Raw genomic sequence first — 22,260 nt, forward strand, 5'->3', positions numbered from 1 at the left:
GCAATGCAAGAGGGGTGCACAGATATACAAATACATCCAACTAAAAACGATTTTTAGAAATTGAGGGACAGCCTTGCTTTGCATCTGTGCCTCCATTTCTAAAAATCGTTTTGGGTTGGCTGTACCTCTACATCTGTGCACCAGGGGTATATAAGTATACTCAACCCAAAACGATTTTTAGAAATTGAGGGACAGATGCAAAGCAAGAGCCTCTCCCTTTGCATCTGTCCCTCAATTTTAAACATCGTTTTTTTCCCGGCTTCTACCCGGGCTGCCAGAGAGAGACACAGTATGGATGGAACAAAGGGCCATCCATACTGCGTCTCTTCCCTCCAGGGGGGGGCTCAGCCCTGACTTCATTCTGCCGGTGGATGCCCGGGCCCCGGAGCACCCGCGTACTCGGCGACCCTGCCCAGAGGAGGCTGCCTCTCGGAATGCCACTGGCTCTCCTAAAGATGGTTGTACTCCCAGTCCTCCTGTATTGCTTTACCAACGTGCCTTACAGCATTCCTGTAGACTTCTTCCAAAGGCTGAACGCGATGATGCGGGAATTCCTGTGGCAAGGGGAAAGAAACAGAATTGCCCCGAGCAGTCTGCAGAGAGACTATACTGTGGGTGGGATGATAGTGCCCCATTTTGAGTGCTACTATCTACCAGGACAGTTGCAGAACATAGTCCGCTGGTTAGGAGAGGAAGCCTCCCAGGACACCTTGTTGCTACAGTCCATGCTGAGGTGATATTTTCTGAAAGAAGTACTGTGGGTGACCTTCACAACTGCTGCGGCTGGACAGAGATACATAGAGCAGAATTTGGAAATTCCTAGGTAGGCCAGATCCCTGCTCGGTGCATGTCCTCTTAAGGGGCATCGTTCGGGAACAGTGGGGCGCATTGGGACAGTAAAGAAGACATTGGGAAGACAAAGGAGTAGCTACGGTTAAGGATCTGGTAAAAGATGATAAAATAACAGCTTTTCAGACCCTGGTCAGCGAATATGACATCCACCAGTGTCAGTTCCTGGTACATTTAAGCATGAGCCGCAGAATTGGGAGGAGATGACTGCTAGGAACCAATGAGAAATTGGACACTATGTATGATGTGGCAGATGGGGGACACATGGTCTGCAGATTATATGATCTTATTTTAAGCAGTTTGGGAACAACAGAGCTGAATATGCGCAGCGAGTGGGAGGTAGATATAGGGATAACTTTTACTGACGCAGAATGTGAGAGGGCACTGCTCTACACCAAACAAGTATCAAGGAGCGCCAGATTTAAACTCACCCAATTGTAGGCTATCCATAGAGCAAGTATGACTCCACCCAGGCTGTCTCCCATAGCGGAACAGGGGACCAGACCTGCCCAAGATGCACATGGGAAGGAGCGGACTTGATGCATATGTTTTGGGTGTGCCCTGTAATCCGGAAATTTTGGGGGGGGTCATAGTGGAGAAGGAGGCATGGGTAGGCATCCAGATGCAGATGTGGTCCCCAGAATATTGCTTGCTGGGATTGTTCCCTAGGTGCGGGAGGCACAACGCTCACCCAGTGGTCGAAGTGTGGGAAAACAAGTAGTGGAACTATGTTCCCTACTGACCTGCACCGCTGCCCACAGACCCCATCGCCGCGCCCCCTCACAATAAAACCCCCAGAAACACATGTCCCGGCACTTTAAGGAAACGTCCTGTGCAGTGCACTGAAAGTGCAAGTTCCAACCTCTTCCTACACTTTTATTTTAAAACGAAACCGTTCCGGAACGGTTTCTTTTTAAAATAAAAGTATAGGAACGGTAAAACTTAATTAAAAGAAGTAGAGGAGCACCGCTCCCGACCGCTCCCGCTCACTTCGACCACTGCGCTCACCTCACTAAAATGAAGGATCTGGTCTGTGTATTAGCAAAACGTAGAATTGCTATGGCGTGGAAATCGGCCAATGGCCCTTGAATAGATGCCTGGTGGGCGGATTTAAGACAATGGTCTCTAGCGGAGACGGCAGTGTGGCCTAAAGCGCTGCAGAAGGGAATGCATGAAAAGAGTGAGGGGATTGAAGACGGAACACTCTGATGCAAAGCATGTTCACCCCTGAAGTAGATGAGTCCCGTTGAATGTACATACTTGACTGGAGACCTGCCACAGGTACTTGGAGGGACAAATCTGAGAAGGGTCCACGCAGACTGGTCGGCAGGAAATGTTGTGGGACGCGGTGGCCTGATGAGTAACTGAGAATGGGGAGGAATGTTGACAACCCAGAGAAATGACTACATTGATATGCATCTGTATCATGGTTACAACATGGCGAAACTTGTCTGTAGTTGTTTGTTCAATAAATAAAATAAAAACATGATAAAAATGAAATCCGTGATCTCAAAGATCCATGCAGGAATCTTCCTGCAGGTTATCAATACCGAGTCACGTTTTGATTTAAGATTACCCATACTAGGATTTAGTGAGGGGGAGTCATGTTTAGCACAACAACACAGACCATTGCTTGTAGGCTGAATTGTGTTTACAGTGCTTTATAATGGTGGCCATTCACTCTAAGAACTCTCACATTCTGAAAATTAGAAAGGTGAAATAAAGTAAGAAAAACTCTACATGTCCACGATCACACAAGTTGGGACAAGTGCAAACTGAGATTAGTATCCAGGCCTCCAAAATTGGAACCGTATCCACATGTTTGCATCTGTGCCATCGGTGCCCTATTGTGTTCTGGTATTGGTCGTTGTAATGTCTTTACATCCGAACTTTAGTCACTGTAAATGTCAAGCTGGTTTTAAGTTATTTCTTCCCAAGCAAGTAAGTTTGAGTTTTGTTTTTTTCGATTTTGCCCTTTTTTTGCATCAAACTCACTTTGCATTTATGAGGGAGCGAGGGGCCTGTGTGGCTGCCACGTCCCACCCCTCTACCTGTCTCCTGCCCTGCTCCCATCTATATTTTTCAAGAAGGAATTGTCTAATCCCATTTCGAAATCAAGGCGTTTTGCTCATGTTACTTATAACCAATTTGAAGACACAGCATACACTCCTCAGGACATTCATGCGTTAATAGAGCCATATATTGTCAATGGGAAACTAGGTGATGGTTGCCTGCAGGACTTTCCCCATGGCAATGTCCCTAACATGAGGTCATTTGGACTAATGACGATTTACTTGTTCATAGTGCCCAGGGAACCACTCCGCTGGTGATAGTGCGCGGTACAAATATCTTTTAACATTAACATAGTAAGGACGATGGTACCTTCTCGGCATAGTTCCGCTGGGACTATGCTACTTGTGATGCAGAATACTGCACAATTCAAAGCCTTCGTACTTAGAAGAATACCACGCCTCTGGGCAACTTTTTGTATCTCTCTGCTCTAGGAGTCAGGTAGCCTCAAAGAGCAGATGACCTCTATTGTGATGAGGGGTACTGGGCCCATGGAACCAGCCCATGAAAGATTGTACTTAAAGTACCTGCAACATGATTTCAACAATAGGAGGAATCTCCCAGTCTCAGGAGTTAGTTGTGAAAATTAAAATTAAATAACATGTAAAAAATACACATCACATACTTCTGAATGTGCCTTCTGATGTTTCTGTGTGTGCATGTACATGCTCTAACCCTCTTGCTTACACCCAGTGTTCCAGGTTCAGGATCACACACCTCTCCAACTCGAATAGGCAAATCAAACTGAACAGCTTTCAAAAGCAATGTTGTTTAAACCTAGAAAGACTGAAAACTCTGTTATTTTTTTTATTTTTTTATTTAAAGCTTTCAGCGTAAAAAATACAAACTTTTGCTTATAAACAAATGTTTCCCTCATCCACATGCACAAGCCAAACCTATTGTTGTGTTTCTTTCTTAGTTCTGCATCAGATTTGATCCAGGTTTGGCTGTGTGTTAACCAAATTTTGTCCGTTATGTTTTTGCACCATTTCAAGTTTCTTTAGCATTGATTCAAGAAAGATCCCTAAGGCTTTAGTAGTTTTCCTATTTGGATTGTCGTATAGGGCTGACCACCATAGGTCAGAATCTAGATCGTATGCTGGAGACAGTATTGGTTGTAATAGGCATCCCCTTTCGGTTGTGAGCTCTTGGCAAAACATGATTAGGTGTCGAGTCGTTTCATCTTCTTGTTTGCATAATCTACAAAGCTTTTCTTTTGCCTGGCCGTATCTGACCAGGTTTGTCCTTGTTCTTAGGATGTTCAAACGGAAGTGCATTATTAGGTCTCTATGCTTCTGATTGCCGCTTTTTTGTAGATATCCTGGCAGTGTCTGTGGGCATTTAGTTATCATTTTGGACAAGGTATGATGACTCGAATTCACTCTCGCACGTTCTGTTTCTGCCCAATCAATTGATAGCAGGAGAAACTTTACTCTCTTCGGATGTTGACATAGGGCACTCATTGATACGTTCATGTTTTGCAATAGTTCCTTGCATTTTAGTTTCCATTCGTCCAAAGGCCAAAAGGAAATTCCTCCTCCTTCCTTCTTTAGTATTTGATACTGTTTTGGACAATCTTCTATTGAGATTTTTCTATAGGTGGCCAATGTTTTCCAGACTATTCGAGCTTGCATAGAATATAAACCCAGCTCGTGCCATATAATGCTTATTGGTACACATATAGGGATTTTCAGCAATTTACGCCAGAATCTGGCTTCAAGTTTGTCCCACGTTTCCCACGGGATCCTCAAGGCCGTTTCTCCCGCGTATGTTACGGTAGGGATTACTTTAGCGTTGTAAAATTCTACAATCGGGCGAATGGAAAATTTGCAGAACTTTCTTTTTAATATTAATGCCTGTGATGTTAATTGATCTATTTTTCTCTGTAGATGATCAATCCAGGGTTGCTCAGTCCAATTCAGACTCACGATTGCTCCTAGGTATTTTGTGTCTTTCACTATTTTTATTGCTTCATTCTCTATGTGCCATTTGAAAACTTTCTTGGAAGTAAAACCTGGTTTTGCGATTATCATTATGACTGATTTTTCTGGATTAATTTTTTGTTTGATTTCTTTCAAATGAATGTTTAAGGCTTCCAGTTTCCTCTGTAGCCCAATTGGGGTTTTGTCCAACACTATGAGATCATCTGCATATAGTAGATGACATATTTTTGTTTCTCCTACTTTAGGAGAACAAGCTTTTGGTGGTTCCAGACAGTCTTTAACGTCCAGGATATAAAAGTTGTAGAGCATGGACGCTAGTGGGCATCCTTGTTTGAGCCCACACTTTATTACGATTGCAACTCTATTATTGTGGCATGTGTGTCTCTGGGTTGAATGCAGTACACAGTAGACCCTCTTGCAAGTGCACTTGTTTAATTACTTAAAGGGACATTCCTGTACATATTTGCTTAAGCATATAACTAATCACGAGTAAATCCTTAGAGAACAGTAACAGACTCATCCAGATGTCTTAATTCACAGCAAAAATGGGTTCTCCAACTTGCTTTTACTGGGAGACAGTTTACAATGAAATTCAGCACCTCTGCGTTTTAGAGTACGGGCGCCACTCTGTCGTTAGAATGTATTATAATTAAGGATTACGGTTTTATGGTATTCATTTTTCTGCCATTTCCATCTGTATTCATCCATATTTATTTTAGGTCCTTTTTTCTGGATTTATCCACATTTCTTTGTTGTCATATAAGAAGATTATTCGCAACCAGCATTTTTCTGCATGTATTCTAAAAAAAATGCATTTATTAAAGCACACACGCAGCCATATAGGAAAGAAATGCTAGCTTCATGTTGCTCCTGTGACTGGTGCTGCCTTAAGATGTATGCTGTCAGCAATTTGAAGAACTTTAATGCTATTCTTATACAGCTTTTACACTCTCCATGTTGCCAATCTGCAATGTGGTTGGCCTGCGATGTATGAGTGACATCATAGAGAACCAGACAGAAAGACCTGTCTTTATGTTTTTTTTTAATTTTAATAAATGAATACAAACAGAAAGCAGGTGGATTTCTATCTGTATTTATGTGTAAAAATCGGTAAAAACAGAAAACTGGAAGCCTTAATTATGTTAGTTCAAGTTGAAGAATTGTTTCCTGTACTGAGGCCTAATCTTAATACATGTTTACACAATGGTGGCCTTGTGGGTGAGTGGGAGGGGCATGAGTTCTATTGTGAAATGTTTTTCATACATGGACAGATAAATGTACAAGTTGAATGCCCTCATGACAGCACACAGCATCCCCAATGGTGAAAAGCTGATGTGGGATGGGACGAGCAGGAAGGGTTTTTGTCATGGTAGTAAGTTGCAAATGGGTCTGCAGGACTTCATTTCCCATCAACACCTATTTTCTGTGAACCAGCAGCCAGCTCTTGTAAGAGTGATTCTGTCAAATGCAAACAGGAGATTATTTCTGAAGACTGGTTGTACTTGAGGATTGTGATGCTGAACTTTTGAATTGCAAGAAGACTTTCTCATTCTCCTTCCACTCTTGCTCTGCAGACTCGTGGGATTCAGTTCAGAGAACCAAAGATGTCTCCCCTCAGCTGAACCAGGCCACCATCATAGACCTCCATCCATCATCCACCTACAACATTCGAATGTATGCCAAAAACCGCATCGGAAAGAGCGAGGCCAGCAATGAGCTGACCATCACCACCGACGAAGCAGGTAGCTTTCATTTCACATTGTTTGCTACAGAAAGGTGTGGCATTCTACTATACACTCTGCACGGTGATGGATGAGAAGCTCTGAATTATTCATAACCACTGTCAATTCCTCTGCCCGAAGTGGAGGAGTCCAGATCAGACTGCTGAGCCTGAACAATTGAGCTGCACCTCAGTGATGAGGCCCCACCATGCTGTGGGGTTACTTCTATTGCCTTTCTGTGGGAACATAGCATAGCAGTTTAGACGGCATGGCTCCCAATGGTAGTAGGATCAAGTGATTACAAATAATGTTAACTTTTCTTTCTGGTGTAGAGATGGTATGTTGACATTGTCACATGTGCATGATATAACTGGTCAATTGCAACGTGAAATAACCATAGAGATTGGGAATTGATCAAAGGTTCTCCATAGAATTCTAGCAGAACTAATACTTTACACATGAGCAGAATAGTGGGTGAGAAATGTGTACATCACTACGACTGTGCGGAATTGCCATTTGGCAAGGGTGTAGAACTCCTAGCTGTGTTGATTTTTTTATTATTATCTAATAAATAAAAAGATGCATCCAATTCTATTTTAAGAAAGGCTGGTCTGCTAACCAGACTCCCCTTTCATTAAGTTCCATGCCAAAAACATAGTGACACATGTGCTCTGCTGCAACATTCTCCTGATCTGCAGCACATGCTCTCCAGGGGCACAGAGCGGATTCAGAGGTCACAGGTGCTCCTTTGACAGCTGATGTGACAGCCACGTCACATTAGCACAGAGGCTGCATTTAAAGCCTGCACCACTGTTCCAAAACCACACAATAATGAGTTATTAATATCCTGGTGGCAGTGTAATCTTCAAAGATAAGCTATTCCTGGGTTTGGTGGATGGTAATTCACATAATATAGATTTTCCAAGATTGCTTGCAGTAAAGTCTTGATTCTATTAAAGACACAGACGCCAGCAGTATGCTCCCCTTTCCTATTTTATTTGCTCAAGCAGTCTTGCAAAAAAGCGCAAAACGTCTCATCAACTAAACATTTCATCACAAAGACTGTCCACATTAAATGTTGGCTCAAGTTGGATACCTAGCACAAATCAACACGTGTGATTTGGTTAGTTTGGATCAAGTGAATTGATTTATTTTCAATGAAGGGTTATTTGTGAACCTACAATAGGTCAGATGTTCATGAAGCTAGCCAATGTTTTGTTAATTTCTCACAACTGTATATTACTGTTGGGTCCTGGGGGAGTAGGTTGCTATGTTGACAGTAGGATGGAGAGGAGTGGGCTTGCTTAAAATATATAGGCTTCAATTAATTTACAGAAGCAAACCACGTTTTCCATTTTTGGGAGTGAGTTCCAGAGATGCGAGGCAGGGACAGATGATGCGTGCATGCACAATGGTGTGATTGTGGAGGAAGCGCGCAGGGAGCGTCGACATTTTACATTTGTTTAGGGGTTGTTGTTGTGTGCCTTATGCTGTGTTATGGTCACTTTGGAAATAAGAAGGGTTGGGAGGTACAGAGCAGGAGAGGAAAGAGCAGTTTGGTTGCAGCATCGTATGGACATGCATCTTTACTGTAGCAAGAGGATGGCCAGAGAGTGCTACAGTATTGAGAATTCTGTAGTTTCCCAGTTAATTATCAGGCTGTCTGAGTTCTGTTGAGCAGGCTGTCTTCCTTTCTGTGTACGACATCAATGGTGAAGGCATGGTATGGGAAGATCTACAGTGTTGTGAATGTGCCAGTTGAAGTGATACACAGCCACATTTCAGGCTCACCATTTTCTTCTCCCCTTAATAGGTGGTTTGTTTTTTTTGTAGACTGTTCATGTGCATGAGAGCATGCTTTCATATCTTTAGGTGATCAGAAATCGTGGGATCCAGACTCTAACCACCAGCAGAAGCCTGCATTTGATGCCCCTCCTTTGTTCTTTCCACTGTTTCGAGCTCTCTATCCAATCAGCAAACTTTGAATGAGGGCTCTAACCTCTAGTAAAGCCTGCATTCCAAGTTTCTCTTTGTGACGTGTGTACACTGGACAAAGACTAGCTGTGTCACATGAAGCTGTGGCTCGGATCCCCTGTATTCTCCCTGCACACGTTGTAATAGTGTTACAGCCCATACAATCACGCTGTTTTCAGTGTTAGGTGACCTTCGCCATCACTGGAGGCCCTCACCTTTGACTCAGGGCCACTACTTTGGATGGTTCTCATCCACTCTAAAAGGGAGCCATCGTATGTGGGCTCTAGCAGTTCAATGCTGAGAGGATGGAATGCAGAGCAGTATTATATGGGCACCCACTGGACCAGCTCCTAATGTTAGGTAAGTTCATGAATTCTGAATGACTTCTGACTTTACATGTCTGCTCCTTCCATTCCTTTACGAAAGGATTTACAGTATCTTAGTGTCAGGAGCTTCGTCAAGGCTCTGCGGTGGAGACTGGGCCTGCTTCTCAAAATAGTATGATAGTGTTTCATTAGAATGTTGGTCGATGTGCTTTAGCAATCTAGATAGTGGCCAAATTCTCAGGGTGGAGTGTGGGGGGGGGACGGGTCTGGGTGCAGAATAACATCTTATCACCTTGAATACGTGGCCGTCTTCTGAGGTACAGTTTATTTCGAATCGCTTCAATTCACTCAGATGTACAATGTGTAATAAAATGCAATGGGCTTTGGTGCTAAGCCCACATCTGTGGCTAATATCATTGAAGAACACTTGGATATGAATCAACTTGAGTGTAGGGGCTCACCGGGACACCACTAGGTGTACTTAGGCCCATGTGTCTTACAGGGTTTGACTGCAGTCATTGGCCAGCTTTGTTTCAATGGTGAAAAGTAGCTGCGAGCCCTTTGCATGGATGATGCTCAAGGAAGAGAGGGAACTGAACCACTTTACAACAGAAGTTCAGGAAGGGATACAGAGTCGTATTTTTCAATTATACGATATGGCATTTATAACGCGCCTATACACAAGTGTTTCAAGGCGCGACGAGGCAGGGGGGGGAACAGAGGGAAGACGAAGACAACGATCTTACTAGGCCCAGTGACATTGAGATGGCGCAATTGTGGGGGAAATGATGTGGGTCTTTGAGGGACAGTTCTTTATAGACCACGACCCTTCTGAAGGACTGCGGTCACATCCCAAAATTGTGTAGAAAGAGGCAGAGTCTGGACCAAAAGCATGAAACTAGCCACACAATTCTTCTTCTGCATGTTGATGGAGAGCGGATAGTGAGTGAGTGAGTGCCGGCATGGCACATGCCCCCCAAGAAGGGGTGCAAGCATGAGACACTTGGATATATCCATCTGCTCATGCCACTGATTGGTCATTTACTGATCCAGCAGCCCCAGACTGTATTACGCTAGCACTCATCTCTAGTCTCTAGCTCTATTTCTTTTTTTTTTATTTTAATAATTTTTATTAAGTTATGTAGTATACAATCATAAAGTCATAACTTCACAAACATAATGCAGTATCTAGCTCTATTTCTATCTCTCTCCTTCTTCCTTGCCACAGTCAATGCTCCCCTTCCACATGAAAGCCCACACTGCTTCTGGCTGGATTTATTCTAGCGCTGCGGGTGAAACCTTAACGCTTCAGTGCACAGATGCCCATGATTCTCTGTAAAGATAAAGCTCCAACTCAGAGAAAGCACAAGTCCTCAATTGAGGAGAGGACATACTTTCCCTCAAACACATATGAAGACGGGAATAAAGCAGCTCCAGATGCGGAAGATGGCCACTGCGAAAAAGAACAAGTAGGTAGAAACAAAATGGATGGCCACAATGATGGTTATTATTCATATATCTATATGGCCCTCAAGCAGCCTTTAGAATCTTCAGTTTCCATGCATGTGTTTGACTGTATTAGTGGAAGTACTATTATGATCGTGCACCTCTGATGTCCCACTGAGTCTGGGGCAGAAGGGTTTGCCCCATTGCCTTTTGCTGATCCATCCTTCTGTGTAATTAAGCATCCTCTGTTATTGTTTTTCCATCGTCCCATGTTAGCTGGGTCAAGTTCTTCTCCATCGCTGACCCTCTACCTCTGTAAGCACTTGCTTTGCTATTATTTCTGTTCTTATTTCTGTTGTTATTTCTGTTATTATTGCTATTAATATTATTATTATTATTATTATTATTATTATTATTATTATTATTATTATTATTATTGTTATTATTATTATTATTGTTATTATTATTGTTGTTAGTAGTAGTAGTAGCAATTATAGAGGTAGTGGAAGTAATGTAACAGTTGCATAATAATAATAACATGCAATGGCGAATCTTCAACCAGGCAAAAAAAGGCAATTATACATGCTAAGATCATACGTGAAAAAACAAATACGGCGTGCTCCAATATCACAGAATCCACATCTGTCTCTTTGCAGTTTGTATTAAATTGCACTATGGGGTGCATTGCTGTGCAAAATGATCACATCTTCATTTCTTAGGGTGCATGATTTCCAACCAATAGGCAACATTTGTTTTCTAAATCTGCTTTACTTATGCGAAAAAATGCCCCTCATTTATTTTCATATTTTCCAATAATAAAAGTCAGCTATTTGATTTAAGGGCCTACCCGAGGGGCTAGGCATGACAGGAGAGTGAGACCTTTTAGCTGAGCTAGCCAAGCACCTTCGCCATCATTTGTATATTAAAACACAGGGCATGGCACTAAACTGAGTGGCCCTGGGTTGCTTACCTATAATGGTAGCTCTCCAAACTGGCCTAGACGGAAAGGTGCCATCATGTCCACCCACTGTCGCTGAAAAAACTGTGGTGAGAGTCTTGCTTCAGTAGGTGGCAGCCCAGTTAGACGTTGGGAGGGGCGGGGTGCTCTGTGCGGCAACATGTAGGTTCTGAGGTTATTCGGCCAAGACACAGCTTTGGAGCTTTTGCATGTCAGAGCGAGTCCCTGCTCAGGTGTTGCCCCATGGTGATGGTGATGGGCTGTCCACTTATGCAGGGTGTGCCTCTGTACAAGCCACCAGAACAGGGGTCTCCCCAATGGAGTCCTCGCCCCCTGTAGAGGAGAGAGACCCCAAATATCCTGATCTCTCGGATGAGATCAGAGTGCAGGGACCTCCCGACATGTGTGCAAGCCAGCAAAGAGGGAGGCATCCTGTCAAATAGGAAGAGCAGAGCTTTGGGCTGGGATTGAACGCCACTGGTCAGAGGGGATGAGTATGACGATTAGGGATGACTGACTGACTGACTCTCTAGAAGCTCGTGCTTAAATGTACCTACTCATTTGTATGCCCACATGTACTACACAAATATGCTCCTACAATACCAATGGGCCCTTCTCAAGAACATACAGATGATCCTATGCAAAGATTCATAAAGTCCCTTAACTGCTGCCAGGAGGTCTTGTATGCCAACTTGCAATTCCTTATAGAACAGGATCCCAGATGTCCCAAAAGATGTCTCAGGTATGCCAGCCTGCTTCATTTATAGAAGGGGATCCCAGATCTCCCAAAAGATGTCTCAGGTATGCCAGCCTGCTTAATTTATAGAAGGGGATCCCTGATCTCCCAAAAGAGGTCTCAGGTATGCCAGCATGAAAGGGACCCATGATCTCCCAAAGGAGGTCTCAGTTATGCCAACATGCTTCCTTTATAGCAGTGGATCCCAGATCTCTACAAAGAGCTCTCAAATGACCTAACCTGTGCCATGTGTGCTCTGAGGCAGATAGTGTTGTCTCAACAAGCATCCAAATTACTCCTGTGAAAGTGCCCTTCATATCATTAGATGTAACAATGATCTGTCCTGTAATGTGTGTTCCACCAATAACCAATCCAAGAGTAAGCATTAGAAGTGAAAACAACATAATTAAATACAAGCACCAGCACTCATTGCAAGAGTCCGCGGCAGTGTTCTGTGTGCACTTTATTGAAAACAATGAATTGCAGATGTGGAATGTGTTTGCCATAGGAATGGGCATTTTCTATTATAAATGTATTTGTCTGTATAGATTTCTTGCTCCCCCCAAAACTGGGTGAAGTTGAGGAGCTGTTGTGATGAAATGACCTTTGCCCCACAGGGGTACAATGATGAATAGTGGGAGAGCCACTTGGAAAGCCCTCGCAATTCAGAAAAACAACAGTGACCCCCAATGATTAAGGTGAAACAGGGAAAGGTACAGATATAACTCCTTTGGCTTTTGTGTTACAGCTTTTCGCTCCAGTGAGGGATGGAGACCCTGCCGGGGGCTCGCTGGTACGACCGCTGGACTTGTGGATGGTCAACCCACATTGGGGACAGGTGCCCAAGGCCAGAAGCTGCACCCCCAACTTTCCTGCAGCTCTGGCTGGGCTGCGTTAAAGCTTTTCCCTCCAGGGAGGGATGGGGACCCTAACGGGTGTCCCTAGGTATGCTGCTGGACATGTGGATGGTCAACCTACATGGGAGACAGGTGCCCAAGGCTGGCAGCAGCACCCCCGGCTGTCCTGGAGCTCTGGCTGGGCCACGTTAGAGCTGTTCCACCGGGGAGTGATGGGTACCCTGCCGGGGCTGCCTGGGACAGTGGCTTGACTTGGGGATAGTCGACCCACATGGGAGACAGGCACCCAAAGCCTGCGCCAGCACCCCAGCTGTCCTGGAGCTCTGGCTGCGCTGCCTTATAGATATTTGCTCCAGGGAGGGATCTGGACCTTGTTGGGGCTCCGTAGGACTACCGCTGGTCTTGGGGACAGGAAACTCACATGAGAGACAAGCGCCCAAGGCCAGGGGAAGCACCCCGACCATCCTGGACCTCTGGCCGTGCTGCGTCGCAGATTTTCCCTTGAGTGAGGGATGGGGACCCATTACACTTTTTCACTCTAAGGAGGGATGGGGACCCTGCCGGAGCTCTTTGGAACAGCCGTTGGACTTGGGGACGGTCGACCCACATGGGAAAGAGGCACCCATGGCTGGGGGCAGCAAACCCAGCCATCCTGAAGCTCTTGCCATGCTGTGTTACAGATTCTCACTACGGGGAGGGATGGTGACCCTGCAAGGGCTCGCTGGAACTGCTGCTGGACTTGGGGACAGTTGACCCACATGGGAGACAAGTGTCCAAGGTTGTGGTCATCACACCCGGCCATCCTGGAGCTTAGGCCTGGCTGCATTACAGGTTTCCCTCCAGGGATGGATGGGGACCCTGCAGGGGCTCCCTGGGACTGCCGCTGGACTTGGGGACGGTTGACCCACATGGAAGACAGGGGCCCATGGCTGGGGACATCACCCCTAGCCGTCCTAGAGCTCTGGCTGGGCTGCATCATAGCTTTTGCCTTTGGGGAGTGATGGGGACCTTGACGGTGCTCCCTGGGAGTGAGGCTTGACTTCAGGACGGTCAACCTTTTTTCTTTTCCACCCAGGTAAGCGCACCCACGCATGTGAGGGTACCGTTTATGTTGAGACACATGTGGGAACGTGAGATGGTAGGACATATGTTGTTGCCTGTGTGTTTTGGTGGTTTCCTGTGGCAAATGTCTGAAAATTGTGTTTCGTTCCCAAAATTCTAGACTTTGCCGGGCCTTGTGGGTAATACAATCTAGGCCGATTCATGCAAGTCAGACCTCTTTGCATTCCCACGGGTGTCTTCTTTTCAGAAATGCATGGGGTTTCATGTTTTCCTTGGTGGCTGCGACACCCCATCCCCAAATCTGTGGGTTGTTCATAAGACCAAATACAGTAAAAATGTGGTCTTTCCAGGCCCTTTGGCCTTTTCCCTTTGTGCCCAGATCAGTGCACTCTCACATCTGAGGTACCAATTTGTCGGGACATCTGTAGGAACGTAGCAAAGTAGGACATGTGTTCTTTCTGGCATGTTTTGGTGGTTTTCTGGTGGCAAATGTCTTAATAATTTGTTTGTCCCTACATTTTGGACTTACCCAGGCCTTATGGGTAATACATTTCACAGCTATTCATGCAAGTCAGAGCTCAAACCTGTGGGTTGTCCACAAAGCCAAATCCAGTCTTCCCCAGGGCGTTTGATGTACCAGTAGCTTAGCCTTTTCCCTTTGCGCCCAGGTCAGTGCACCCACACATGTGAGGTACTGTTTTCGTTGGGACACCTGTGGAAACATGGAAAGGTAGGACATGTGTTGTTGACAACGTGTTTCGGTGGTTTCCACGTGGCAAATGTCTGAAAAGTGTATTTTGGTCCCTACATTTTGGGCTTTGCCATGCCTTGTGGGTAATACATTGTAGGATGATTCACACAAGTCAAACCTCTTAGGATTCCCACTGGTATCCTATTTTCAGAAGTGCATGGGGTTCCCTGTTGACTTTGGTGGCTGCGACACCCGAGGCCCAGATCTGTGGACTGTCCACAAAGCCAAATCCAGTCTTCCCCAGGGCGTTTTATGTACCAGTGGTTTAGCCTTTTTCCTTTTCACCCAGGTCAGTGCAGCCACCCATGTGAGGTACCATTTTTATCGGGACACCAGTGGGAATGTGGGAACTTATGACATTTGTTGTTTTCTCTTGATTTACCGAACGTTTTCATACATTTCCCACTGCACTTTGTTACACAACCCTTTCATTTCCCAAATGTGACCTACATTTAGTCGCTGCTTTAGGCACTGTATGCTTTTGCAACCTGCTTAAGTCACCTATCCTTCAAAAGGTCTGCCTATGCTCTTTCAAAAAATGTATGCTTTCCATTCTTTGCCAGATTCATTTTCCTTATGTTCAAATGCTAAATAGGTCTGCTTAGGCCGTCCGCAGAAACATCTGGTGTACCATGGCTCAGTTTTTGGCTTATGGTATTGTTTGTTTTGTGAAACATTATGAACATTCTGTGATTTTCTAACTAGAGCCGGGGTAATGTAGCAGTGCATTGCCTTTATCAATATTCACAGAAGCCATTACCTTACACATGCAAAAATGTCCAGCACATACTTTTTTTCTGTCACTTTTCCATTTTTTTTTTAGCAAACTGATGTTTAGGTACATAGCTGTTGCCTAACCTGCACAAATGACCCCACCTGAACTTGTATGCTTTTCTGTGTTCCCGTTTAGCTTTCCTACCCTCCTCTTCCATTCCGTCCAAGCATGTCTTAAGAATCAGCTAACTCACACAAAACTGATGGTAAACTTATAAAAATATATGTTTTTTTGTTTCCACTCAACCTGTTCTTGAAAGCTTGGAAATTGTCAAATATAGTACTGCAAACCACTTGTTCCTACCTCACACAAGAAAAAAAACAAAAAACACAGGCATCTATGTACATAATGGTATTGGCATTTCCTAGAAAAACACAACATTTGGTCACTTTTTTGTTACTTTCTCACACACTTTCTCACACCCCCCTACAGCAAACGGCTAATCCTTAGGGGCGTAATGACCGCCTGCATGTCGGAAGAAAAGGCTACACATTTGGCCACAATATCACTTGTAACAAAAAAGGTACAAGGGATTGAATGTGACATACCAAAATGTCCAAAAAACGGCTCAGCACTGGAAGCGAAAACTCTCAGAGGTGAAGGGGTTAAGGGCCTACCAGGGAACTAAGTATGGCAGGAGAGTAAGATATTTCAGCAGAGAGAAGCACCTTCTCTGTAGTTTTTAGAGTAAAACAAAGTACATGGTACTATACTGAGGATCCGTGGGTTGCTGCTACTATAGCATTAACTCTCCACACTACAGTGAGCAGGCTTAGCGTCAAGGTGCCATCATCCCCACCGATTGTTTCTGACAAAACTGTGGTATTGATATTGATATTTTATTTCTATCGTGCTCGTACACAAGTGTTTCAGAGCACGTCAAGGCAAGGGAGGGGAACAGGGGAGAACAAAACAGCAATCTTACTAGGACCATTGACATTGAGAACGTGCAAGTGCATGGGAGAGGGTAGGGGAAAAATGCATGAAGGGGGAGAAGTGGAAAGTGTGAAGCAGAGGAGAAACAGATAAATAACAATGAATAAATAATAAAGGCAACAAACAGTGGTAGTGCAGCCAGCAATTTGCAAGTGCTAGGTTTAAGGCAGCAGACAGGGTAGGTCTGATAAGTGCAGGAAGAAAAATGGGGGGCTGTATGGGTACAGATACAGACCCCAATGCAAGGGGTGGCCCGGAGGCAGTGCGGGAGGGTGGCAGGGTGAGCAGGTACCTGGAACCGGAGTTGGTTCTCCTCATGTTTTAGAGTGGCAGGGAGGCTGTTCCAGAGGGAGGACCCAGCCGAAGACAGAGATCTACCCCCAGCGCGTTTCTTTGAAAAACGACTGACCCTGAGGGAGTTGGAGGTAGAGGAGTGAAGAGCTCGAGAGGGGAGGTATTTGCGGAGGGATAGCTGAAGGTATTTTGGACCCAGGCCCCAGAAAGCCTTGTGGACAACACAGAGGGTTTTGAATGTAATCCTTGCATCCACTGGGAGCCAATGGAGAGATTTTGGAGCTGGAGAGATACGATCCCAGGGCTTGAGGCCAAGGACAAGTCTCGCAGTCCTGTTCTGGATTAGTTGCAGATGGCGGAGAGTAGAGGCAGGCAGATTTAGAAAGAGGCTGTTACAGTAGTCCAAGCTAGAGAGAACCAGAGCTTGGGATACCATGAGCTTCTGGGGGAAGGAGAGGAAAGGCAGAGTACCTCTGAGGAGGTGCAGTCGGAAATGTGACTTTTTAGAGACCTCAGAGATGTGGGCGGAGAAGGAAAGGGTGGAGTCAAAGATGACCCTGAGGGTCTTAGCCTCGCAGGTGGGGGTAGGAGGAGGGCCAGGGGAGGCCGGCCAGAGAATGAGAGGAAAGGATGGTGAAGGTGTGCCAATGAGGAGGATCTCCGCCTTGCTGGCATTCAGACAAAGATCATTGGCGGCACACCAATCTTGAAAGGCAGTTAGGCAATCAGAGATGAGAGAGGGAGAGGAGGTGGCAGAGGGCAGCCTGAAACTGAGTTGAATGTCGTGAGCATAAAGTGGCAATGCAGTCAGTGAGAGTTGCCAGGTATTGGTTGAAAAGCCAGGGCGAGAGGTTAGACCCCTGGGGAACATCATGGGTAGGGACGAAGATAGATGAAAGGAAGTGAGAGTCTTGATTCAGTTGGTGGCAGGCCAGTTGGACTTTGGGTCGGATTGGCTGCTCTGTGAAAACCAGTTTGAAACAGCAGGACCCTATGGAGCTGCTTTTGGCACTTGATCAATCTTTGCTATCTTGTCCACTCAAACATTTTCTCCACTGCATCGCACTAGCTGAGGCACATTGTTGCCAATCAAACTTGAAGTCCATTGGTGTATCTGCCATGGTCGAACTGTCCTTCAAAACACCAGCATCTTTGTTTCTAATCTACATCACGAGTCAAACTGTCCCTGGTGGCCTCATAAACAGCAACCATTGAACACTGCATTGAACTGGCCAACTCTAACTGAGATCGACTCACCAGCATTTTCACCATCGAACTGACCATCGAACCAACCGGAGTTCCCCTCACTTTCTGCACTTTCTTGAGCACCTCATTGAACTGACCACATAGAACAGCACTTCCAGTAACCATCATCGTTGCACTTAAACCGACCTTGGTGGGCAGCATGACCCGCCTTTATTCAAGTATTGCTTCGGACCTTCATGAACTTCGACTCAACACCATCCCTGTCTGGAACAACGTGAACAATGCATTTGAGCCACTTCGAACTGCATGAGCAAAACCTTGAAGCCTGGTTCAACTTTGTCAAACTGCCAAGAGCCACAAAAAGGTACTATTGACTGGTAACTGCCCCTTTTGGCCCGTCTTCATGCCCTGGTCACTGGCTAGGTCACCATTCATCCCTTTTTGTACCAGAAGATATCCCTTTTGAACTCATTGTGATTCATTCTTGTCTTTGCTCCCCCTGCTTCATTACCCAGAGTGCTGCAACTCAATATCTGTGCATATGCTCTGTTCTTTCCACAGGTGTATGTTTTTGTGCAGTGTTTTTCTATTTAGTTATAATTGCAGATGGTGTGTTTACTGAAAGTATATATATTTGTTCATAGGACCTTAGTTGACCATTCCCTTTATTTTGGACTGTTGTACTTTGCTGTTTGGGTTGATACTGGATCACATTTGCACCCCGCTTGCCCGTATAGCTTCCCTCGGCCCTCATTACCACAGAAGGTGAACAAGTTATATATATTGACTGTGCCTATGTCACCTTTATGATTGGATTCACTCTTGTTTGGTAGAAGTGTGAGGACCAAGAAGGGACTTTAGCCTCTCCTCTGCCTTGTACTCCTGCAGGGCAGCGGTCCATTTGTCACACACCCTTTCTGAGCTGGAATTACCCCCATCATTTTATTAATTAATACAAATCAAAAAAGGGAGTTGGAAAATATGAAAGAAACTCAGGTTGTCGGTCCTAATATATATATATATATATATGTTAAATGTATTTGTACCGCGCACCGTCACCAACGGAATTGGTCCCCAGGTGCTCTGGCGGATCTGTAAATGATAAAGGTGGCATGGGTTAGTAAGGTGAAGAAGGGAGTAGGATAGTGAGAGGAGTGGTGTTCTTTTGGCAGCTTCAACTCGGTATACACCGGGTGCTGAGCTTTGGTGCGGGAATCGGATCGGAGTCAGTCCGCGCGTGCTGTTGTTCCGGATTACCGGATTATGTGTTGTTGCTGTGTTGTGAAGTGCGTGCGGCTTGATGTGCGAGAGATGGTTGTGTGAGTTTTCTTTATATATATATACACACACTACACACACACACACACACACACACACACACACACGGTTCAGAGGGAAGCTCGCGGGAGGGAAGGATGAGTGACTCTGCAAGCGAGGGTTATTGGGTCGACTGAGGAAACGCAATAGTGTTAAATGATGCATCTAGAAGAGTCTGAGCGATAGAAGGTGGATACATGCTCTGCCCCCCCCCTGTGCAGCCTGTGCAGCACCACTCTCAGTGACAAGATGCAAGATGCATGCAGTGTCCTAGTGCATTTCACGCAACGAGCTGTCCTCGTGGAGATCACTGCATTCGGGGAGCCTGTGTCTGGCCTTTGATGTAAACTGAGAACATAGAAAATGGCCGGGCAGAAGGGATGCTCAGTGCCCCCTTGCGTTTCTTCTCTGGGCTGTTTTTCCCGCCTCTTCGAGTCATAAATATTGTGAGTGGATAGAGCCTTTTATGAGGAAAATAGTGCGTTCTTGAAAGAAATAAAATATTTGACAGCATTTTGAAATTACAGGATTGGAAGCTTAACACCAGCAATATCTTTAACAATGAAAAACATAATTTTCTTCAGAGGAAAGAAAATATAGAATGCTTGACTGGTGTACGAAAAGGAACACGACTATAGTCTCCTACTGCCATCAAGTGGAAAGAAAGTGTATTGCATGTGAAATAGAGGTTCTTTCTGTTTGGCAATGTATCAGCTATTTTTTTAAAGTTCTACCGAATACTTTTTATGCTCAATCTCCATGGCAATCTATGTTGATTGTCCCAATCGTGGGCATTCCAAAGGGTGGCTTTTAAACTCTGCCAGCCGCCATAAGTGATGCGAAATTTCGTGCCACTATGTCAAAAGTACATCCGGTGGTACATTACCACCCGAGGAACATAAAAATGTTGACTTTCCAGCAGCTCAACACATATTGTGAGGGCTGTCATTTGCCTCCCAGAATAAGCAATATTGCGTGTTACAACGTATTTGCATCTTAGGAGCAGGTAGGACCGTGTAGCACTCTCCACTTTCTAAATCATCCGCTTCGAGACCACACCTGGCCTGCACTTAATGTTTTCACACTTTAATTTTTTTGCACCCATTCAAGTTTTATTGAGAAAAAAAAAGAATCCCAATACCCAGACACATATTCCAGACTAAGTCACAACACCATTACACAATTAAGCAGCTCCAGTGTCCGATGGCTTTGAACATATGCATGAATATCAAGTCTGTTACAGCACAAGACAAAATAAAATGAGACAAAAGTAAAAGCTGAAAGAAAACAAAAAATGGAGAAAGAACATCAGCAACCCGAGTCGTAGGAATGTTGCAGCACTGGTGATAAACAGGCCAATAGCTCCATAAATGGGCTGACATAGAGCATCAGAACAACGTAAAAGACGTCATATCGTGTGATTTATAATGTAGTCCGGGGTTATCATCCTGGGATGCACAATGGATATCAGGTTCCCATTCTGAAAGGAATTTGGGCATTTCGCCCTTAAAAGTAGCTCCAATCTTGCACATAGTCACACCAAACCACAATTTCACCCACCATTCCTTCATAGCAGGTGCAGTTGGTACCTTCCAATTACGCGACAGCACTTCTCACGCATCAACCCCACAAAATGAGTAAGCAATATAGCGTTTCCTTACTTTTTAGGGCCAACTCAGAGGTGTTTTTATTTTCAGCGGTAATTATTGTTGTCAGGCCATGTTTTTTATACTAGGGATCCCTGATGGTAACACAATTACCGCTCCAGGTATTGTATTTGCCTCAGACAGTCCTTTGCCCTTCCCCAGCAACATAGAGGCTTGGAGTTTCCCTTCATGCAGATTCTTCTCTTCTGTAATGTGCGGTATTTTACCCCTGGAAATAAATTACACTTACTGTATTACCACCCTACTCCCAATGCAGAACCTGCATTTCCTCTCCAGTTGCGGGCTGTGCTGATGTGCACAGACGGGTTCATAAACATGTAACTTAATCATGTTCCAGTGCAATAAAGACAGTTCTGCAATGCATTTGATAGTCAGGGGCAACCAGTCCAACCACTAAACACTATTTGAAGTGCTTATACAACGAAATTGATCAAAAAAGTAATGTTTTTTGGGAAGTGTAATACGGGGCTACTCTTGAATGTGCAGATACCTGAATTATAAGTGACTCGACATTAGACAATCATGATCAATATCTCTGAACCCGTGTATCCAACAGACTAGGCCCTTTAAGACAAGGCAGCAATACTTTGATATAGATGGGGATGCAGAAGATACTTAAACATCAATAATCAGACTGACTCAGGAAGTTGGCAATGTACGTCTGTTTTAATATCAATTTTCTAAAACAGGGAGTACGACGAACATCAATGAACATCCGCCAATCTTCTCACTCAGCGAGTTTCATTAAAAAAAGCAGGTTATATAGCAAAAACCCGTCATCATTTACGTCAATCTGCGTGGCAAACTACAAAAACCTACTTGGGAAAGTGATTGGCTTAAAGGGAACATCTGGATATATTTTCCATGCTTGTCTGGGAAAGTGATTGGGTCTCTAACATCAGGTGGGGTTATACATTGGTTATACAAACTATAGGGCTCTCTATTATGTGTCCCTCTGTAATTGGTTGGAACCCTTGTACCCCTCTGTAATATTCCACACACGCTAGCAGCACGCAGGCAGGCATCCAGGTGCTGGTGGTTCGGTCATAACCATAGCTTCCCACCAATTAGCCTGCCATCTATCATTACTCTTGCAGTCTGCCAGTCAATTAGCCCTTTGAACATTGGCCTTGGAAATGTTCCCTGTGCCTGTGCCTGAAAATAGAAGGAAGTACAGGCATACTTGTCTCTTGGTTTAAATACAGCTCAACCCAGTATCTATTTTCATCCGACCATGTGACTGCAGACCATGTTTCAGAGTCTTTCTATATTTAAAATACTATTAAATGATGAACCTCTAACATCTTCAATGTTGTTGTTCCTAACCCCAAGCAAGAGTTTGTTCTTTTCACACGTTCTGTAGCTACTGCAT

General features: G+C 44.7%; 1 protein-coding gene across 3 annotated transcripts in view; it reads left to right on the top strand.

Moving 5' to 3' along the window:
• Positions 1-22,260, top strand: part of DSCAM (DS cell adhesion molecule) — a 1,793,910-nt gene that overhangs the window by 1,185,546 nt on the left and 586,104 nt on the right. For all 3 annotated transcript variants that reach the window (XM_069636048.1, XM_069636050.1, XM_069636049.1), the window contains exon 15: positions 6,437-6,604. In XM_069636048.1, the coding sequence (XP_069492149.1) occupies positions 6,437-6,604 (168 nt within the window). The remainder of the gene's footprint in view (positions 1-6,436; positions 6,605-22,260) is intronic.

The sequence above is a fragment of the Ambystoma mexicanum genome, chromosome 7p (assembly GCF_040938575.1).
Source record: "Ambystoma mexicanum isolate Mex_15411 chromosome 7p, UKY_AmexF1_1, whole genome shotgun sequence".
Lineage (NCBI taxonomy): Eukaryota > Metazoa > Chordata > Amphibia > Caudata > Ambystomatidae > Ambystoma > Ambystoma mexicanum.